Source organism: Salmo salar, chromosome ssa25 (genome assembly GCF_905237065.1).
Source record: "Salmo salar chromosome ssa25, Ssal_v3.1, whole genome shotgun sequence".
Taxonomy (NCBI): domain Eukaryota; kingdom Metazoa; phylum Chordata; class Actinopteri; order Salmoniformes; family Salmonidae; genus Salmo; species Salmo salar.
The window spans coordinates 7,907,025-7,922,428 of NC_059466.1; the positions used below are offsets into that span (position 1 = coordinate 7,907,025).

The 15,404-nt window shown below is 47.7% G+C and overlaps 1 protein-coding gene across 1 annotated transcript in view; it reads left to right on the forward strand.

The window, feature by feature from the left end:
- Positions 1–15,404, forward strand: part of LOC106586087 (ly6/PLAUR domain-containing protein 1-like) — a 50,668-nt gene that overhangs the window by 5,558 nt on the left and 29,706 nt on the right. Inside the window, exon 2 of the mRNA XM_014172948.2 lies at positions 5,461–5,595. Coding sequence (XP_014028423.1) covers positions 5,461–5,595 — 135 coding nt within the window. The remainder of the gene's footprint in view (positions 1–5,460; positions 5,596–15,404) is intronic.

Sequence of the window (15,404 nt, forward strand, 5' to 3'; positions counted from 1 at the left end):
GTTTTCTCCCTCTTTCCAGCATAAGGCGCTAGTCGATTCAGGCGCAGCTGGAAACTTTATGGATCGTGGGCTCGCATTAAGGCTAGGGATTCCCCTGGTGTCGTTGGACCAACCTTTCCCCGTGCACTCCTTAGATAGCCGACCATTAGGGTCAGGACTGGTCAGGGAGGCCATGGTGCCACTGGACATGGTAACGCAGGGGGATCATGGGGAACGGATTAGTCTCTTCCTCATTGATTCTCCTGCGTTTCCGGTGGTGCTGGGGATTCCCTGGCTGGCCAATCACAATCACAATATTTCGTGGAGACAGGGGGCTCTCAGAGGGTGGTCAGAGGAGTGCTCAGGCAGGTGTAAGGGAGTTTCCATCGGTGCGACGACGGTGGAGAGTCCAGACCAGGTTTCCACTGTGCGCATTCCCTCAGAATATGCCGATTTGGCTATCGCCTTCTGTAAAAAGAGGGCGACCCGATTACCACCTCATCGACGAGGGGATTGCGTGATAAATCTCCAGGTAAACGCTGCACTTCCCAGGAGTCACGTGTACCCATTGTCACAGGAGGAGACGTTGGCTATGGAGACATATGTCACGGAATCTCTGAGACAGGGGTATATTCGGCCCTCCATGTCACCCGTCTCCTCGAGTTTCTTTTTCATGAAGAAAAAGGATGGAGGGTTGCGTCCGTGCATTGATTATCGAGGTCTAAATTCCATCACAGTAGGGTTCAGTTACCCACTACCTCTCATCGCTACGGCGGTGGAATCATTTCACGGCGCGCGTTTTTTCACGAAACTGGACCTCAGGAGCGCTTACAATCTGGTGCGTATCCGGGTGGAAAACCGCATTCAGTACCACATCGGGCCACTATGAGTACATCGTCATGCCGTACGGGTTAAAGAATGCTCCAGCCGTCTTTCAATCCTTTGTTGACGAGATTCTCAGGGACCTGCACGGGCAGGGGGTGGTGGTGTATATTGACGACATCCTGATTTATTCCGCCACCCGCACCGCGCATGTCTCCCTGGTGCGCAAGGTGCTTGGGCGACTGCTGGAGAATGACCTGTACGTCAAGGCTGAGAAATGTGAGTTTTTCAAACGAGCCGTTTCCTTCCTGGGGTATCGCATTTCCACCTCGGGGGTGGTGATGGAGGATGACCGCGTTAAAGCCGTGCGTAATTGGCCGACTCCGACCACGGTAAAGGAGGTGCAGCGGTTTTTAGGGTTTGCCAATTACTACCGGAGGTTTATCCGGGGCTTTGGTCAAGTTGCTGCTCCCATTACCTCACTGCTGAAGGGGGGTCCGGCGCGCTTGCGCTGGTCAGCAGAGGCGAACACAGCGTTCAGTCGCCTGAAGGAGCTGTTTACCGTCGCTCCAGTGCTGGCTCATCCGGATCCCTCTTTGGCATTCATAGTGGAGGTGGACGCGTCCGAGACTGGGGTGGGGGCCGTGCTATCACAGCGCTCGGGCACGCCACCCAAACTCCGCCCGTGCGCTTTCTTTTCTAGGAAGCTAGGGCCGGCAGAGCAGAACTATGACGTGGGGGACAGGGAGTTGTTAGCTGTGGTCAAGGCTCTGAAGGTGTGGAGACATTGGCTTGAGGGGGCTAAGCACCCTTTCCTCATCTGGACTGACCACCGTAATCTCGAGTACATCCGGGCAGCTAGGAGACTGAATCCGCGTCAGGCCAGGTGGGCCATGTTCTTTACCCGTTTCCGGTTCACGATTTCTTATCGGCCAGGTTCACAGAACACGAAGGCCGACGCACTGTCCCGCCTATATGACACCGAGGAGAGGGCCATCGATCCGGCTCCCATTCTTCCGGCGTCGTGTTTGGTAGCTCCGGTGGTATGGGAGTTGGACGCGGAGATCGAGCGGGCGTTACGGTCGGAACCTGCACCATCGCAGTGTCCGGCAGGTGTTCAGTACGTACCGCTTGGTCTCCGTGATCGATTGATTCGATGGGCCCATAATCTCCCCTCTTCGGGTCACCCTGGGATCGAGAGGACAGTGCGGAACCTGAGGGGGAAGTACTGGTGGCCCACCTTGGGTAAGGACGTGCGGTTTTATGTTTCCTCCTGCTCGGTGTGCGCTCAGAGCAAGGCTCCTCGACACCTGCCTAGAGGGAAATTACACCCCCTCCCCGTTGCACAGCGGCCGTGGTCACACTTGTCAGTGGACTTCCTCACTGACCTTCCCGTATCTCAGGGGAACACCACTATCCTGGTCGTTGTGGATCGGTTCTCGAAGTCCTGTCGTCTCATCCCGTTGCCCGGTCTCCCTATGGCTCTGCAGACTGCGGAGGCCCTGTTTACCCATGTCTTCCGGCACTACGGGGTGCCCGAGGACATCGTTTCTGATCGGGGTCCCCAGTTCACGTCCAGAGTTTGGAGGGCGTTCATGGAACGTTTGGGGGTCTCGGTCAGCCTGACCTCGGGTTTCCACCCCGAGAGTAATGGGCAGGTGGAGAGGGTGAACCAAGAGGTGGGTAGGTTTCTAAGGACGTATTGCCAGGACCGGCCCAGAGAATGGGCGAGATACGTACCATGGGCAGAAATAGCCCAAAATTCTCTACGGCACTCATCAACCAACATGTCACCGTTCCAGTGCGTGCAAGCATAGAAAACAGTACTGGCATTAATTTAAAAACAACAACAACAACGTAAGGCTGCTATTATATTATAATTATTTTGGTGACAACCTGGTTGATCAAAAATATTGGGTTATTGACACGTTTTTTTTTGTATAAATAAATGTGGGACTCTTAAAAAGGCAGCATTGAACACCATTGCCCATCATGCATTGCTCTAATCATTTTTATAACATTGTCCCGAAGTTTGTCCCCCAAAAATGTATTTTCCTATGAATGATGTCGCACAAAAATGTGTCTTTTCCTACGAATTAAAATTTGTTTCTTTTCACACAAATTAAGCTACACAAAAATGCACGAAATCTGCAAAAATACTTTTTGTACATATTTGCACGAATTGAGTGTGAGACTGTTGTGCGTGTGAAGGGTTCTGGAGGAGCTGCAGCACCCCTGATAAATTGAAATACATTTGCCAAAGTTATACTGTTGGAGCGGTAGCACCCCTGATAAATTGAAATACATTTGCCAAATGTATAGAGTTACTGTCTGTTCAGAAATAAATGAAATGATTTATAATAGATTACGACACCATGAGAAAGCATATAATTTAGCCAGAGACCATCAGCTTCTTAAAAAAACATGTGGGCCTAGCTGTGGCGTGTAGCCCAATAACAAGGCATAGTCTACAGTTGGGAACGCTCGGCAAATCTGTCAGTGAACAAATGCATACAAAACAGGCCTTTAGCAATATTTCAAATACAATCACTGGAAAACACAGGTTGGAAAGCAAATGGCTCCTGCTGAAGAGTCTCTAATCTGTCTGCTGTAGGCTACCAAAATATTTGATCAACTTTCAAATAGGCCTATTGTTTTATAAAGTAAAACGAGAGAGAGAGAGAGAGAGAGAGAGAGCTTTTAGCACGACCACATTGGCCATCGCCAACGAGTGAGCTGCGCATCATTGGGTTAGTCAGTAAAGCTGGAAAGCATTTTTAGGACTATAATTTCCTCTTGATATTGTAGGCTACAATATGTGTCTGCACACACCTAGGCCTAGGTTATTGATGGATTCAACACAAGGCCGTTTTTATTGATCTCAGTATGTCAGTGTCAAGTAGCCTGTCATTTCCATCATTTGTGTGGTATTATGGTGCTTTCATGAGAACTGGGAACTCGGGAAAAACGAGGTTGAAACATGACGTCAGTGATCTTCATGTCAGAAAGTCGGAGCTCTAGAAAGAGGCCAGAGCTCCCGACTAGGAATTCCGTGTTGGATGACCGTTCAAAAGTATGTTTTTCCCCAGAGTTCTCAGTTACCTTGAACGCACTAAAGTCAGAAGTCTGAGATTTCCCAGTTTCCCAGTTTTCCAGCTCCCATGTTTTGAACAAGTCATTAAAAAAGATTATGCCAAAGTCTCCAGTCATGTACAATTATGTAGAATTGCATGAAATGCCTTTATAAAAGGCCACATTTTTCCCAAACCCTTGGGAAAACCCTTGGCCACTAAAAATGTTCTCCATGTGTGCAACTTCTGTAAGTGCCTCTACTCTACTGCTCTATGCCACTATGCAAACGCAAGGATATGCATGCTATGCTTTACTATAAAGCTGATTTTTTTTCTTTCTCATGCGTTCCGGTACCTCAGAGCTCCCTATTTCACAACACTATCGTGCTTACATTTTGCTCCGGCACCTCCCGATTTACAAATTATGCACTGGGAATGTATTATGTTCCGTAGCTTCATTCTATTGCTTAACATTGAATGACATCAACATAATTTGTTTTGCTCACGTAATGGAGGGAGTTTAATGCTAATAGAACTCTCATGTGCTGCGTATCAAATGTTTCTCTCTGCCTGCCAAGAATGTCGTTTTTGATGTATCCCTGAAACCTGGTTTGACTGAATTAGTGTAACTTTCCCCTGGGTACCTGGAAAAAAAACGCCCATGTATCCTGACATGGCAATTTCCCAACTGTCTGCCCTTATTAACAGTTTAAGATGTATGTTTACCAAAGCAGAACTCCAGGAAATGAGTGACATTTGGATGGGGCATACTGTTGCACACTGGATGATGGAGCAGTGCTCATTGTGCAGTCAACTTGTTCTCTTTACATTTTTATTTGAAACCCAGTCACTACTCAACTGTAGCTGGATGAAGTTGCTTGCTGTGGTCATAGTTTGTAAATAAGGTGAATAAGTTACATTTAGGTGAGTAAGCTACATTTAGATTTTTTTCAGGTTCATTTTCAAGTTGAATAAGGTCTGACAGGGCTTTCTGATGCTCGTGTGATTTTTTGGGGGGACACAATGGCCTGTTGAGAAAAATGTTCTAATATCTGATGTTCTGTCAGGGGAGCACACTCTCCAACATGCACAATGCGTCAGGTGAATGTTTCATGTCTGCTGATGTCAAGTTACAGGGTTTTGGTGAATTACAAAACATATTTTATGATTATACTGTGACTTAACCACAGTAATTGCAGCTGCAGTTGTAACAGGAATCTTGTCATATTAGCCGATATCAAAATATTTTCAGAAGAAAAAAGGTGAAATGTGCCAAAGTGCAGGATTGGACTATAGTTGCAGAGGTAGTGACACATAAGGCTGAGATCCACATGAGTTAGTTATATAATTTGGACATGTCTGCACAGATATTTGTGAACTGTTCCATAGTTTTACCATACCATGCCTTACTGTATGTGTTCTTTGCACAGTATATTTCGTTGTCTATGGGTATACTAATGTCTCACTTTATACTTTTGTATTGTATTGTAATGGATTTTGAGTTCTTAAAAAAAAAAAATATTAATACAGGTAAGTGAATTAGGAACAGATTTGCAATGGAAACCTGTGTTTTTCACGTATGTTGCAGGGCTGGCACTGCAGATCCAGTGTTATCAGTGTGAAGAGGTCACTCACAATGACTGCTCCACACCCGAGTTCATCGTCAACTGCACTGTCAACGTGCAAGACATGTGTCAGAAGGAGGTACTAGTGAAGGAAGACGGTAAGCCACATATGATATGAACTTACTTGACTTAAACCCTTCTACTCTGTGAGAAGCATATAGTAGGCCAATCTAGCCAAGAATAGTGCGTTTTATGTGTTTTGGTTGTTTGGTCTTGACGATTGTGTTGAGATCTTTCCGCAAGGTGCCTTCTATCTGTAACATGTACAAACATAATACATAAATGGTTGGAGATTCATTCTGTGAATTTGAAAAAGACCTGAATGCATTCAAATGAACATGAAGGACTTTCCCCACAAAGCAAAGACATCAGTTCAACGTCTAGTTTTGAGTTACATTGGTTGAGATGTCAACTAACATGAATTCAACCAAAAATGTCACCCTGTCATTGAATATAGGTAAACAATTGGGTGGAAAATTGGGTCATTGAATATAGGTAAACAATTGGGTGAATAAATTCCCTTATGTTGATTACTTTTAGAAAATCCAGTCAGTTTTCCACGTTCATTCAACTTAAACAACAATGATTCAACAAATTTTGACCCTGTGGGTCTGACCTCAATCTATCCACCTCAGCTGCTAGATAGCCTGCTAAACTTCTATAGTTTGCTAGCTTCACAGATCTTGGATTAGCACAGCTTGAATTAGCCCATGTTTAGTCAATGGTTCTGATGACAGGCAAAATGCCTGCAGTGCACCCCCCTTCTTTAGAGGACAAAAGTAACTTAGTTTTTACATTTTTGTTGTTACTGTTTTTTTGTTACATATACAGTACCAGTTAAAAGTTTGGACACACCTACTCATTCAAGGGTTTTTCTTTGTTTTGACTATTTTCTACATTGTAGAACAATAGTGAAGACATAAAAACAATGAAATAACACATATGGAATCAGGTATGTTATATTTTAGATTTTTCAAAGTAGCAACCCTTTGCCTTCATGACAGCTTTGGACACTCTTGGCATTCAATCAACCAGCTTCACCTGCAATGCTTTTTCAACAGTCGTGAAGGAGTTCCCACATATGCTGAGCACTTGTTGGCTGCTTTTCCATTACTCTGCGGTGCGACTCATCCCAAACCATCTCAATGGGGTTGAGGTCGGGTGAATTTGGAGGCCTGCAGCACTCCATCACTCTCCTTCTTGGTCAAATACCCCTTACACAGCCTGGAGGTGTGTTGGGTCATTGTACTGTTGAAAAACAAATTATAGTTCCACTAAGCGCAACCCAGATGGGATGACGTATCACTGCAGAATACTGTGGTAGGCATGCTGGCTAAGTGTAACTTGAATTCTAAATAAATCACAGACAGTGTCACACGCAAAGCATCCCCACACCATCACACCTCCTCCTCCAAGCTTCATGTTGGGAACCACACATTCGGAGATCCTCCATTCACCTACTCTGCGTTTCACAAAGACATGGCGGTTAGAACCAAAATCTCAAATTTGGACTCATCAGACCAAAGGACCGATTTCCAGCAGTCTAATGTCCATTGCTCATGTTTCTTGGGCCAAGCAAGTCTCTTCTTATTATTGGTGTCCTTTAGTAGTGGTTTCTTTGCAGCAATTCGACCATGAAGGCCTGATTCACGCAGTCTCCTCTAAACAGTTGATGTTAAGATGTATCTGTTACTTGAACTCTGTGAAGCATTTATTTGGGCTTCAATTTCTGAGGGTGCGAACTCTAATGAACTTATCCTCTGCAGCAGAGGTAACTCTGGGTCTTCCTTTCCTGTGGCAGTCCTCATGAGAGCCAGTTTCATCATAGCGCTTGATGATTATTGCGACTGCAATAAAGTTCTTGAAATTTTCAGTATTGACTGACCTTCTTGTCTTAAGGTAATGATGGGACTGTACTTTTTCTTTGCTCATTTGAGCTGTTTTTGCCATAGTATGGACTTAATCTTTTACCAAATAGGGCTATCTTCTGTATACCACCCCTACCTTGTCACAACACAACTGATTGGCTCGAATGCATCAAGAAGGAAAGAAATTCCACAAATGAACTTTTAACAAGGCACACCTGTTATTTGAAATGCATCCTAGGTGACTACCTCATGAGGCTGGTTGAGAGAATGCCAAGACTGTGCAAAGCTGTCAACAAGGCAAAGGGTTGGCTGCTCTGAAGATATAAAATAGATTTTGATTTGTTTAACACTTTTTTGGTTACTACTTGTCCTCTCGCTCAGTTGTGCACCGGGACCTCCCACTCCTCTTTCTATTCTGGTTAGAGCCACTCCTCTTTCCAATCTGCTTAGAGCCAGTTGTGCGTATGGAACATTTCTGGGATGTTTTATTTCAGCTCATGAAACATGGGGCCAACACTTTACTTGTTGCGTTTATATTTTTGTTAAGTATATATTACATGTACTAACAATAGTCTAGAAGAAAACAATCAACCATCATATTGGCTGCCTCATACCATTACTGGTTTACAGGAGTAACTTGTATTTCAAAAAATGTACCCTAAGCTGTCGGCCGAGTGCGGTGCGACTGAATACCATAGTGACAATTACTGACAATAATTCATTTTATCACATGGCTGCAGCTGTAATGGGCTATATTTTCAACTCATTATGCACAATGTATAAGCCTGATTGTCCATAATCTATCTATCCTACATTGGGCTTTACACATGACCACCTAAATGGAAGAGACGAATTGGACAGAAAAAGAAGAGAAAAAGGGCCCAAGGCCGATGTGCATCAAAAACAGTAGATCTGCGTATTTCTGTTGTTGTTCATATAGGTCCTAGCCTGTCATTTCTTCATGAAGGCCTACTGAAAACGTGGGTGAGCTGAAGTGCACTTATATTTGCCCTTACATAAGGACTCTACTTCCAATCCATCAGTGTCCCATTTGCCTATTCATTCGATACACATCTGCTGTGAGTTGAAGAAATAAGCTACCGCTTATAGCAGTAGCATAATCAATAACTTGTAACACAATATCACAACTAAAAATACAATTCTCTTTCATTACACAACATAGGCCAAATACCTGACTGGCCCCATTCAGTTGAAGTCGGAAGTTTACATACACCTTAGCGAAATAGATTTAAACTCAGTTTTTCACAATGTCTGACATTTAATCCTAGTAACAATTCCCTGTCTTAGGTCAGGTAGGATCACCACTTTATTTTAAGAATGTGAAATGTCAGAATAATAGTAGAGAGAATGATTTATTTCAGCTTTTATTTATTTCATCACATTCCCAGTGTTTCAGAAGTTTACATACACTCAATTAGTATTTGGTAGCAATGCCTTTACATTGTTTAACTTGGGTCAAATGTTTCGGGTAGCCTTCCACAAGCTTCCCACAATAAGTTGGATGAATGTTGGCCCATTCCTTCTGACAGAACTGGTGTAACTGAGTCAGGTTTGTAGGCCTCTTGCTCGCACACGCTTTTTCATTTCAGCCCACACATTTTCTATAGGATTGAGGTCAAGGCTTTGTGATGGCCACTCCAATACCTTGACTTTGTTGTCCTTAAGCCATTTTGTCACAACTTTGGAAGTATGCTTGGGGTCATTGTCCATTTGGAAGACCCATTTGTGACCAAGCTTTAACTTCCTGACTAAAGTCTTGAGATGTTGCTTCAATATATCCACATAATTTTCCTTTCTCATGATGACGTCTATTTTGTGAAGTGCACCAGTCCCTCCTGCAGCGAAGCACCCCCACAACATGATGCTGCCACCCCCGTGCTTCACAGTTGGGTGGTGTTCTTCGGCTTGCAAGCCTCCCCATTTTTCCTCAAAACATAACGATGGTCACTATGGCCAAACAGTTCTATTTTTGTTTCATCAGACCAGAGGACATTTCTCCAAAAAGTACGATTTTTGTCCCCATGTGCAGTTGCAAACCGTAGTCTGGCATTTTTATGGTGGTTTTGGAGCAGTGGCTTCTTCCTTGCTGAGCGGCCTTTCAGGTTATGTCGACATAGGACTCAATTTAGTATGGATATACAGTTGAAGTCTGAAGTTTACATACAGTTAGGTTGGAGTCATTAAACTCGTTTTTCAACCACTCTAGAAATGTCTTGTTAACAAACTATAGTTTTGGATAGTCGGTTAGGACATCTACTTTGTGCATGACACAAGTAATTTTTCCAACAATTGTTTACAGACAGATTATTTCACTTATAATTCACTATATCACAATTCCAGTGGGTCAGAAGTTTACATACACTAAGTTGACTGTGCCTTTAAACAGCTTGGAAAATTCCAGAAAATGATGTCATGGATTTAAAAGCTTCTGATAGGCTAATTGACATAATTTCAGTCAATTGGAGGTGTACCTGTGGATGTATTTCAAGGCCTACCTTTAACCTCAGTGCCTCTTTGCCTGACATCATGGTAAAGTTAAAGAAATCTGCCAAGACCTCAGAAAGAAAATTGTAGACCTCCACAAGTCTGGTTCATCCTTGGGAGCAATTTCCAAACGCCTGAAGGTACCACGTTCATCGGTACCAACAATAGTACGTAAGTATAAACACCATGGGACCACGCAGCCATCATACCGCTCAGGAAGGAGACACGTTCTGTCTCCTAGAGATAAACATACTTTTGTGCGAAAAGTGCAAATCAATCCCAGAACACCAGCAAAGGACCTTGTGAAGATACTGGAGGAAACAGGTATAAAAAGTATCTATATCCACAGTAAAACGAGGCCTATATCAATATAACCTGAAAGGCCACTCAGCAAGGAAGAAGCCACTGCTCCAAAACCGCCATAAAAATCCAGATTACGGTTTGCAACTGCACATGGGTGTCACGCTCTGACCTAAGAGAGCTGTTTTTTCTCTGTTTAGTTAGGTCAGGGTGTGATATGGGTGGGCATTCTATGTTTTTTGTTTCTATGTTTAGTTCTTGTTTTTCTATTTCTATGTTGGAGTTTTGGGATGATCTCCAATTTGAGGCAGCTGGTTCGCGTTGTCTCTAATTGGAGATCATATTTAAAAAATAAAAATAAAATTCAGTGGTGTTTTGTGGGTAGATGTTCTCTGTTCAGTTGTATGTTGCCTGACGGAACTGTTTGCTGTCGTTTTGTTTCTTTGTAAAGTGTTTCGTTTTTCATTAAAGAATAATTATGAGCACTCAACACGCCGCGCCTTGGTCCCCTCTATACAACGCCCGTTACAGAACTACCCACCACGATTGGATCAAGTGGCGTGCCCAGGCAGAGATGGATACCTGGTCTAATGAGGATTGGATTGAAAGGAGAAACTGAACTTGGGGCCAGGTAATGGACAGCTTTCGTAGCCTACCGGGGAAGAACGAGAGGCAGCCCCCAAACAAATTGGGGGGGGGGCACACGGGTAGTTTGGCGGGGCCAGGGGTTAGACCTGAGCCAACTCCTCGTGCTTATTGTGGTGAGCATGTGCCTGCCTCTCGCACTTTCCCTCCAGTACGCCTCCATAGCCCAGTACGTCCTGTGGCTGCTCCTCGCACTCTCCCTCCAGTGCGCCTCCATAGCCCAGTACGTCCTGTGCCTGCTCCTCGCACTTTCCCTCCAGTGCGCCTCCATAGCACAGTATGTCCTGTGCCTGCTCCTCGCACTCTCCCTCCAGTGCGCCTCCATAGCCCAGTACGTCCGGTGCCTGCTCCTCGCACTCTCCCTCCAGTGCGCCTCCATAGCCCAGTACGTCCGGTGCCTGCTCTGCGCACCCGGTCCTCAGTGCGTCTCTCCAGTCCGGTGAGACCTGTTCCAGCTCCACGAGATAAGCCTCCAGTGATAATCTATGGTCCGAAGCATGTAGAGATGATCCCTAGCATGAAGCCTGTAGTGATGATCCATGGCCAGGAGCCTGTAGGGATGTTCCATGGCATGAAGCCTCCAGAGGTAATCCATGGTCCGGAGCCTGTAGAGATAATCCATGGCAAGAAGCCTGTCGGAATGATCCATGGCCCGGAGTCTGTAGAGATGATCCATGGTACGAAGCCTCCAGTGATGATCCGTGGCGCGGAACCTGTTGAGATGATCCATGGCATGGAGCCTGCAGCAGCGGTCCCTAGTCCGGAACCTATAGCGACGCTTCCCAGTCCGGAGCCTCCGGAGATCCTCCTCAGTCCAGAGCCTCCAGTGACGCTCCTCAGTCCAGAGCCTCCAGCGACGTTCACCAGTACGGAGCCTCCAGCGACGCTCCCCAGTCCGGAGCCTCCAGCGACGCTCCCCAGTCCGGAGCCTCCAGCGACGCTCCCCAGTCCGGAGCCTCCAGCGACGCTCCCCAGTCCGAAGCCTCCAGCGACGCTCTGCAGTCCAGAATCTTCAGCGGCGGTCTGCAGCCCAGAGTATTCAACGGCAGTCTGCAGCCCAGAGTGTTCAGCGGCGGTCTGCAGCCCAGAGTGTTCAGCGGCGGTCTGCAGCCCAGAGTATTCAGCGGCGGTCTGAAGCCCAGAGTCTTCAGCGGCAGTCTGAAGCCCAGAGTCTTCAGCGGCGGTCTGCAGCCCAGAGTATTCAGTGGCGGTCTGAAGCCCAGAGTCTTCAGCGGCGGTCTGAAGCCCAGAGTCTTCAGCGGCGGTCTGAAGCCCAGAGTCTTCAGTGGTGGCCTTTAGCCTAGAGTGTTCAGCGGCAGTTGGCTGTCCAAAGCTTCCGGCGATGATCCACGGTCTGGTTCCTCCGGACACACAGAAGCGGGGGGATTAGCGGGCGGTGGGGGTGCTACGCCCCGAACCAGAGCCGCCGCCAAGTACAGATGCTCACCCGGACCCTCCCCTATAGGTTCAGGTTTGCGGCCGGGAGTCCGCACCTTTGGGGGGGTACTGTCACCCTCTGACCTAAGAGAGCTGTTTTTTCTCTGTTTAGTTAGGTCAGGGTGTGATATGGGTGGGCATTCTACGTTTTTTGTTTCTATGTTTAGTTCTTGTTTTTCTATTTCTATGTTGGAGTTTTGGGAAGATCTCCAATTAGAGGCAGCTGGTTCGCGTTGTCTCTAATTGGAGATCATATTTAAGTTGTTTTTTTTTATATGGTGTTTTGTGGGTAGTTGTTCTCTGTTTAGTTGTATGTTGCCTGACGGAACTGTTTGCTGTCGTTTTGTTTCTTTGTAAAGTGTTTCGTTTTTCATTAAAGAATAATTATGAGCACTCAACACGCCGCGCCTTGGTCCCCTCTATACGACGCCCGTTACAATGGGGACAAAGATCGTACTTTTTGGAGAAATATCCTCTGGTCTGATTAAAACAAAAATAGAACTGTTTGGCCATAATGACCATCGTTATGGTTAGAGGAAAAAGGGGGAGGCTTGCAAGCCGAAGAACACCATTCCTACCGTGAAGCACGGGGTGGCAGCATCATGTTGTGGGGGTGCTTTGCTGCAGGAGGGACTGGTGCACTTCACAAAATAGATTGCATCATGAGGTAGAAAAATTATGTGGATATATTGAAGCAACATCTCAAGACATCAGTCAGGGAGTTAAAGCTTGGTCGCAAATGGGTCTTCCAAATGGACAATGACCCCAAGCATACTTCCAAAGTTGTGGGAAAACGGCTTAAGGACAACAAAGTCAAGGTATTGGAGTGGCCATCACAAAACCTTGACCTCAATCCTACAGAAAATATGTGGGCAGAACTGAAAAAGTGTGTGCGAGCAAGGAGGCCTACAAACCTGACTCAGTTACACCAGCTCTATCAGGAGGAATGGGCCAAAATTCACCCAACTTATTGAGGGAAGCTTGTGGAAGGCTACCCAAAATGTTTGACCCACTGGGAATGTGATGAAAGAAATAAAAGCTGAAACAAATCCTTCTCTCTAGTATTATACTGACATTTCACATTCTTAAAATAAAGTGGTGATCCTAACTGACATAAGACAGGGAATTTTTACTAGGATTAAATGTCAGGAATTGTGAAAAACTGAGTTTATGTCACGTCCTGACCAGCAGATGGAGCTGTTGTAGTAGTTTTGGGGTCAGGACGTGGCAGTCTTGTGTGTGTGAATGTTCTGTGTTGGTCTTGTGACTCCTGATCAGGAACAGCTGGGGATCGTTGTTCCTGATTGGGAGTCATATATGTAGGAGTATGTTTGTCACTTGGTTTTGTGGGTAGTTGTTCTTGCACTGCGTTTTTGTATGCCTGTGAGACTGTTCCTGTCGTGAGTATCATTTAGTGTATTGTTTTTCCAGTGGATGCCTTACTCCTTTTTTTTAATTAAAAGAAAATGAGAATCCACAACTCTGCTGCATTTTGGTCCTCTCTACAATACCACGACATAATCTGTGACAGAACTACCCACCACCAAAGGACCAAGCAGCAGAAGAGGAGGAAGCCACAGGAGAACAAAATGTAGTTTGGCCAGGCCAAGGAAGAGCCGTAAGCCAGCTACCCGTGACTACAGGGAGGTGCGTATGAGGTGGAGGGCGCCATGTTACGCTGAGGTACGCACCATCTCGCCTATACGGATGCACAGCCCAGTCTGCCCGGTACCAGCGCCCCGCAGGTGCCAGGGCAAGGTGAGCATCGAGCCGGAAGGGGTGATGCCAACCCTGCACTCAAGACCGCCAGTGCGCCCTTTCGGTCCGGTGTTTCCCGCTAGACGTACTAGCATGGAGGTGCGCGTCTCCAGGCTGGCACGTCCAGTACCAGCCCCACGCATCAGGAGTCTCGTGCGTCAGCCCAGCCTCGCCAGTCAACAGTCACCAGAGCTGCCCGCCAGTCAAGAGTCACCAGAGCTGCCCGCCAGTAAAGAGTCACCAGAGCTGCCCGCCAGTCGTAAGTCACCAGAGCTGCCCGCCAGTCGTAAGTCACCAGAGCCGCCCGCCAGTCGTAAGTCGCCAGAGCCGCCCGCCAGTCGTAAGTCGCCAGAGCCGCCCGCCAGTCGTAAGTCGCCAGAGCCGCCCGCCAGTCGTAAGTCGCCAGAGCCGCCCGCCAGTCGTGAAGTCGCCAGAGCCGCCCGCCAGTCGTAAGTCGCCAGAGCCGCCCGCCAGTCGTAAGTCGCCAGAGCCGCCCGCCAGTCGTAAGTCACCAGAGCCGCCCGCCAGTCGTAAGTCGCCAGAGCCGCCCGCCAGTCGTAAGTCGCCAGAGCCGCCCGCTAGTCAGAAGTTGCCAGAGGCGCCCGCTAGTCAGGAGCCGCCAGAGCCGCCCGCTAGTCAGGAGCCGCCAGAGTGGCCCGTCTGCCCGGAGATGCCAGAGTGGCCCGTCTGCCCGGAGATGCCAGAGTGGCCCGACTGCCCGGAGCTGCCAGAGTGGCCCGACTGCCCGGAGCTGCCAGAGTGGGCCTCCTGTCCTCCGGCCCAGCCCGAGTGGCCCTCCTGTCCTCCGGCCCAGCCCGAGTGGCCCTCCGGTCCTCCGGCCCAGCCCGAGTGGCCCTCCTGTCCTCCGGCCCAGCCCGAGTGGCCCTCCTGTCCTCCGGCCCAGCCCGAGTGGCCCTCCGGTCCTCCGGCGCAGCCCGAGTGGCCCGCCTGTCCTCCGGCCCAGCCCGAGTGGCCCGCCTGTCCGCCGGCCCAACCCGAGTGGCCCGCATGTCTTCCGACCCAGCCAGAGTGGTCTGTCTGCCAGGGTCAGCCCGAGTGGCCCGTCTGCCCGGCGCAGCTATCGGCGCCACCAAAGTGGGCGACGCCGAAGGTGGAGCGAGGTCCACGTCCTGCACCTGAGCCACCTCCAGGATAGGTGGGTTGGGGAGGGAGGGTGTAGCACAGTGCCGTCGGTGACGGCAGCCACCCTCCCTTCCCTCCCTTATTGTTTAGGGGTTATTGTTTATGGGTTTTGTTGGGGATTTTGTTTGTTGGTGTTTTCTGTTGTTAGGTGCATTCCGGGGTCTGCACCTTGAGGGGGGGTACTGTCACGTCCTGAGCAGCAGATGGAGCTGTTGTAGTAGTTTTGGGGTCAGGACGTGGCAGTCTTGTGT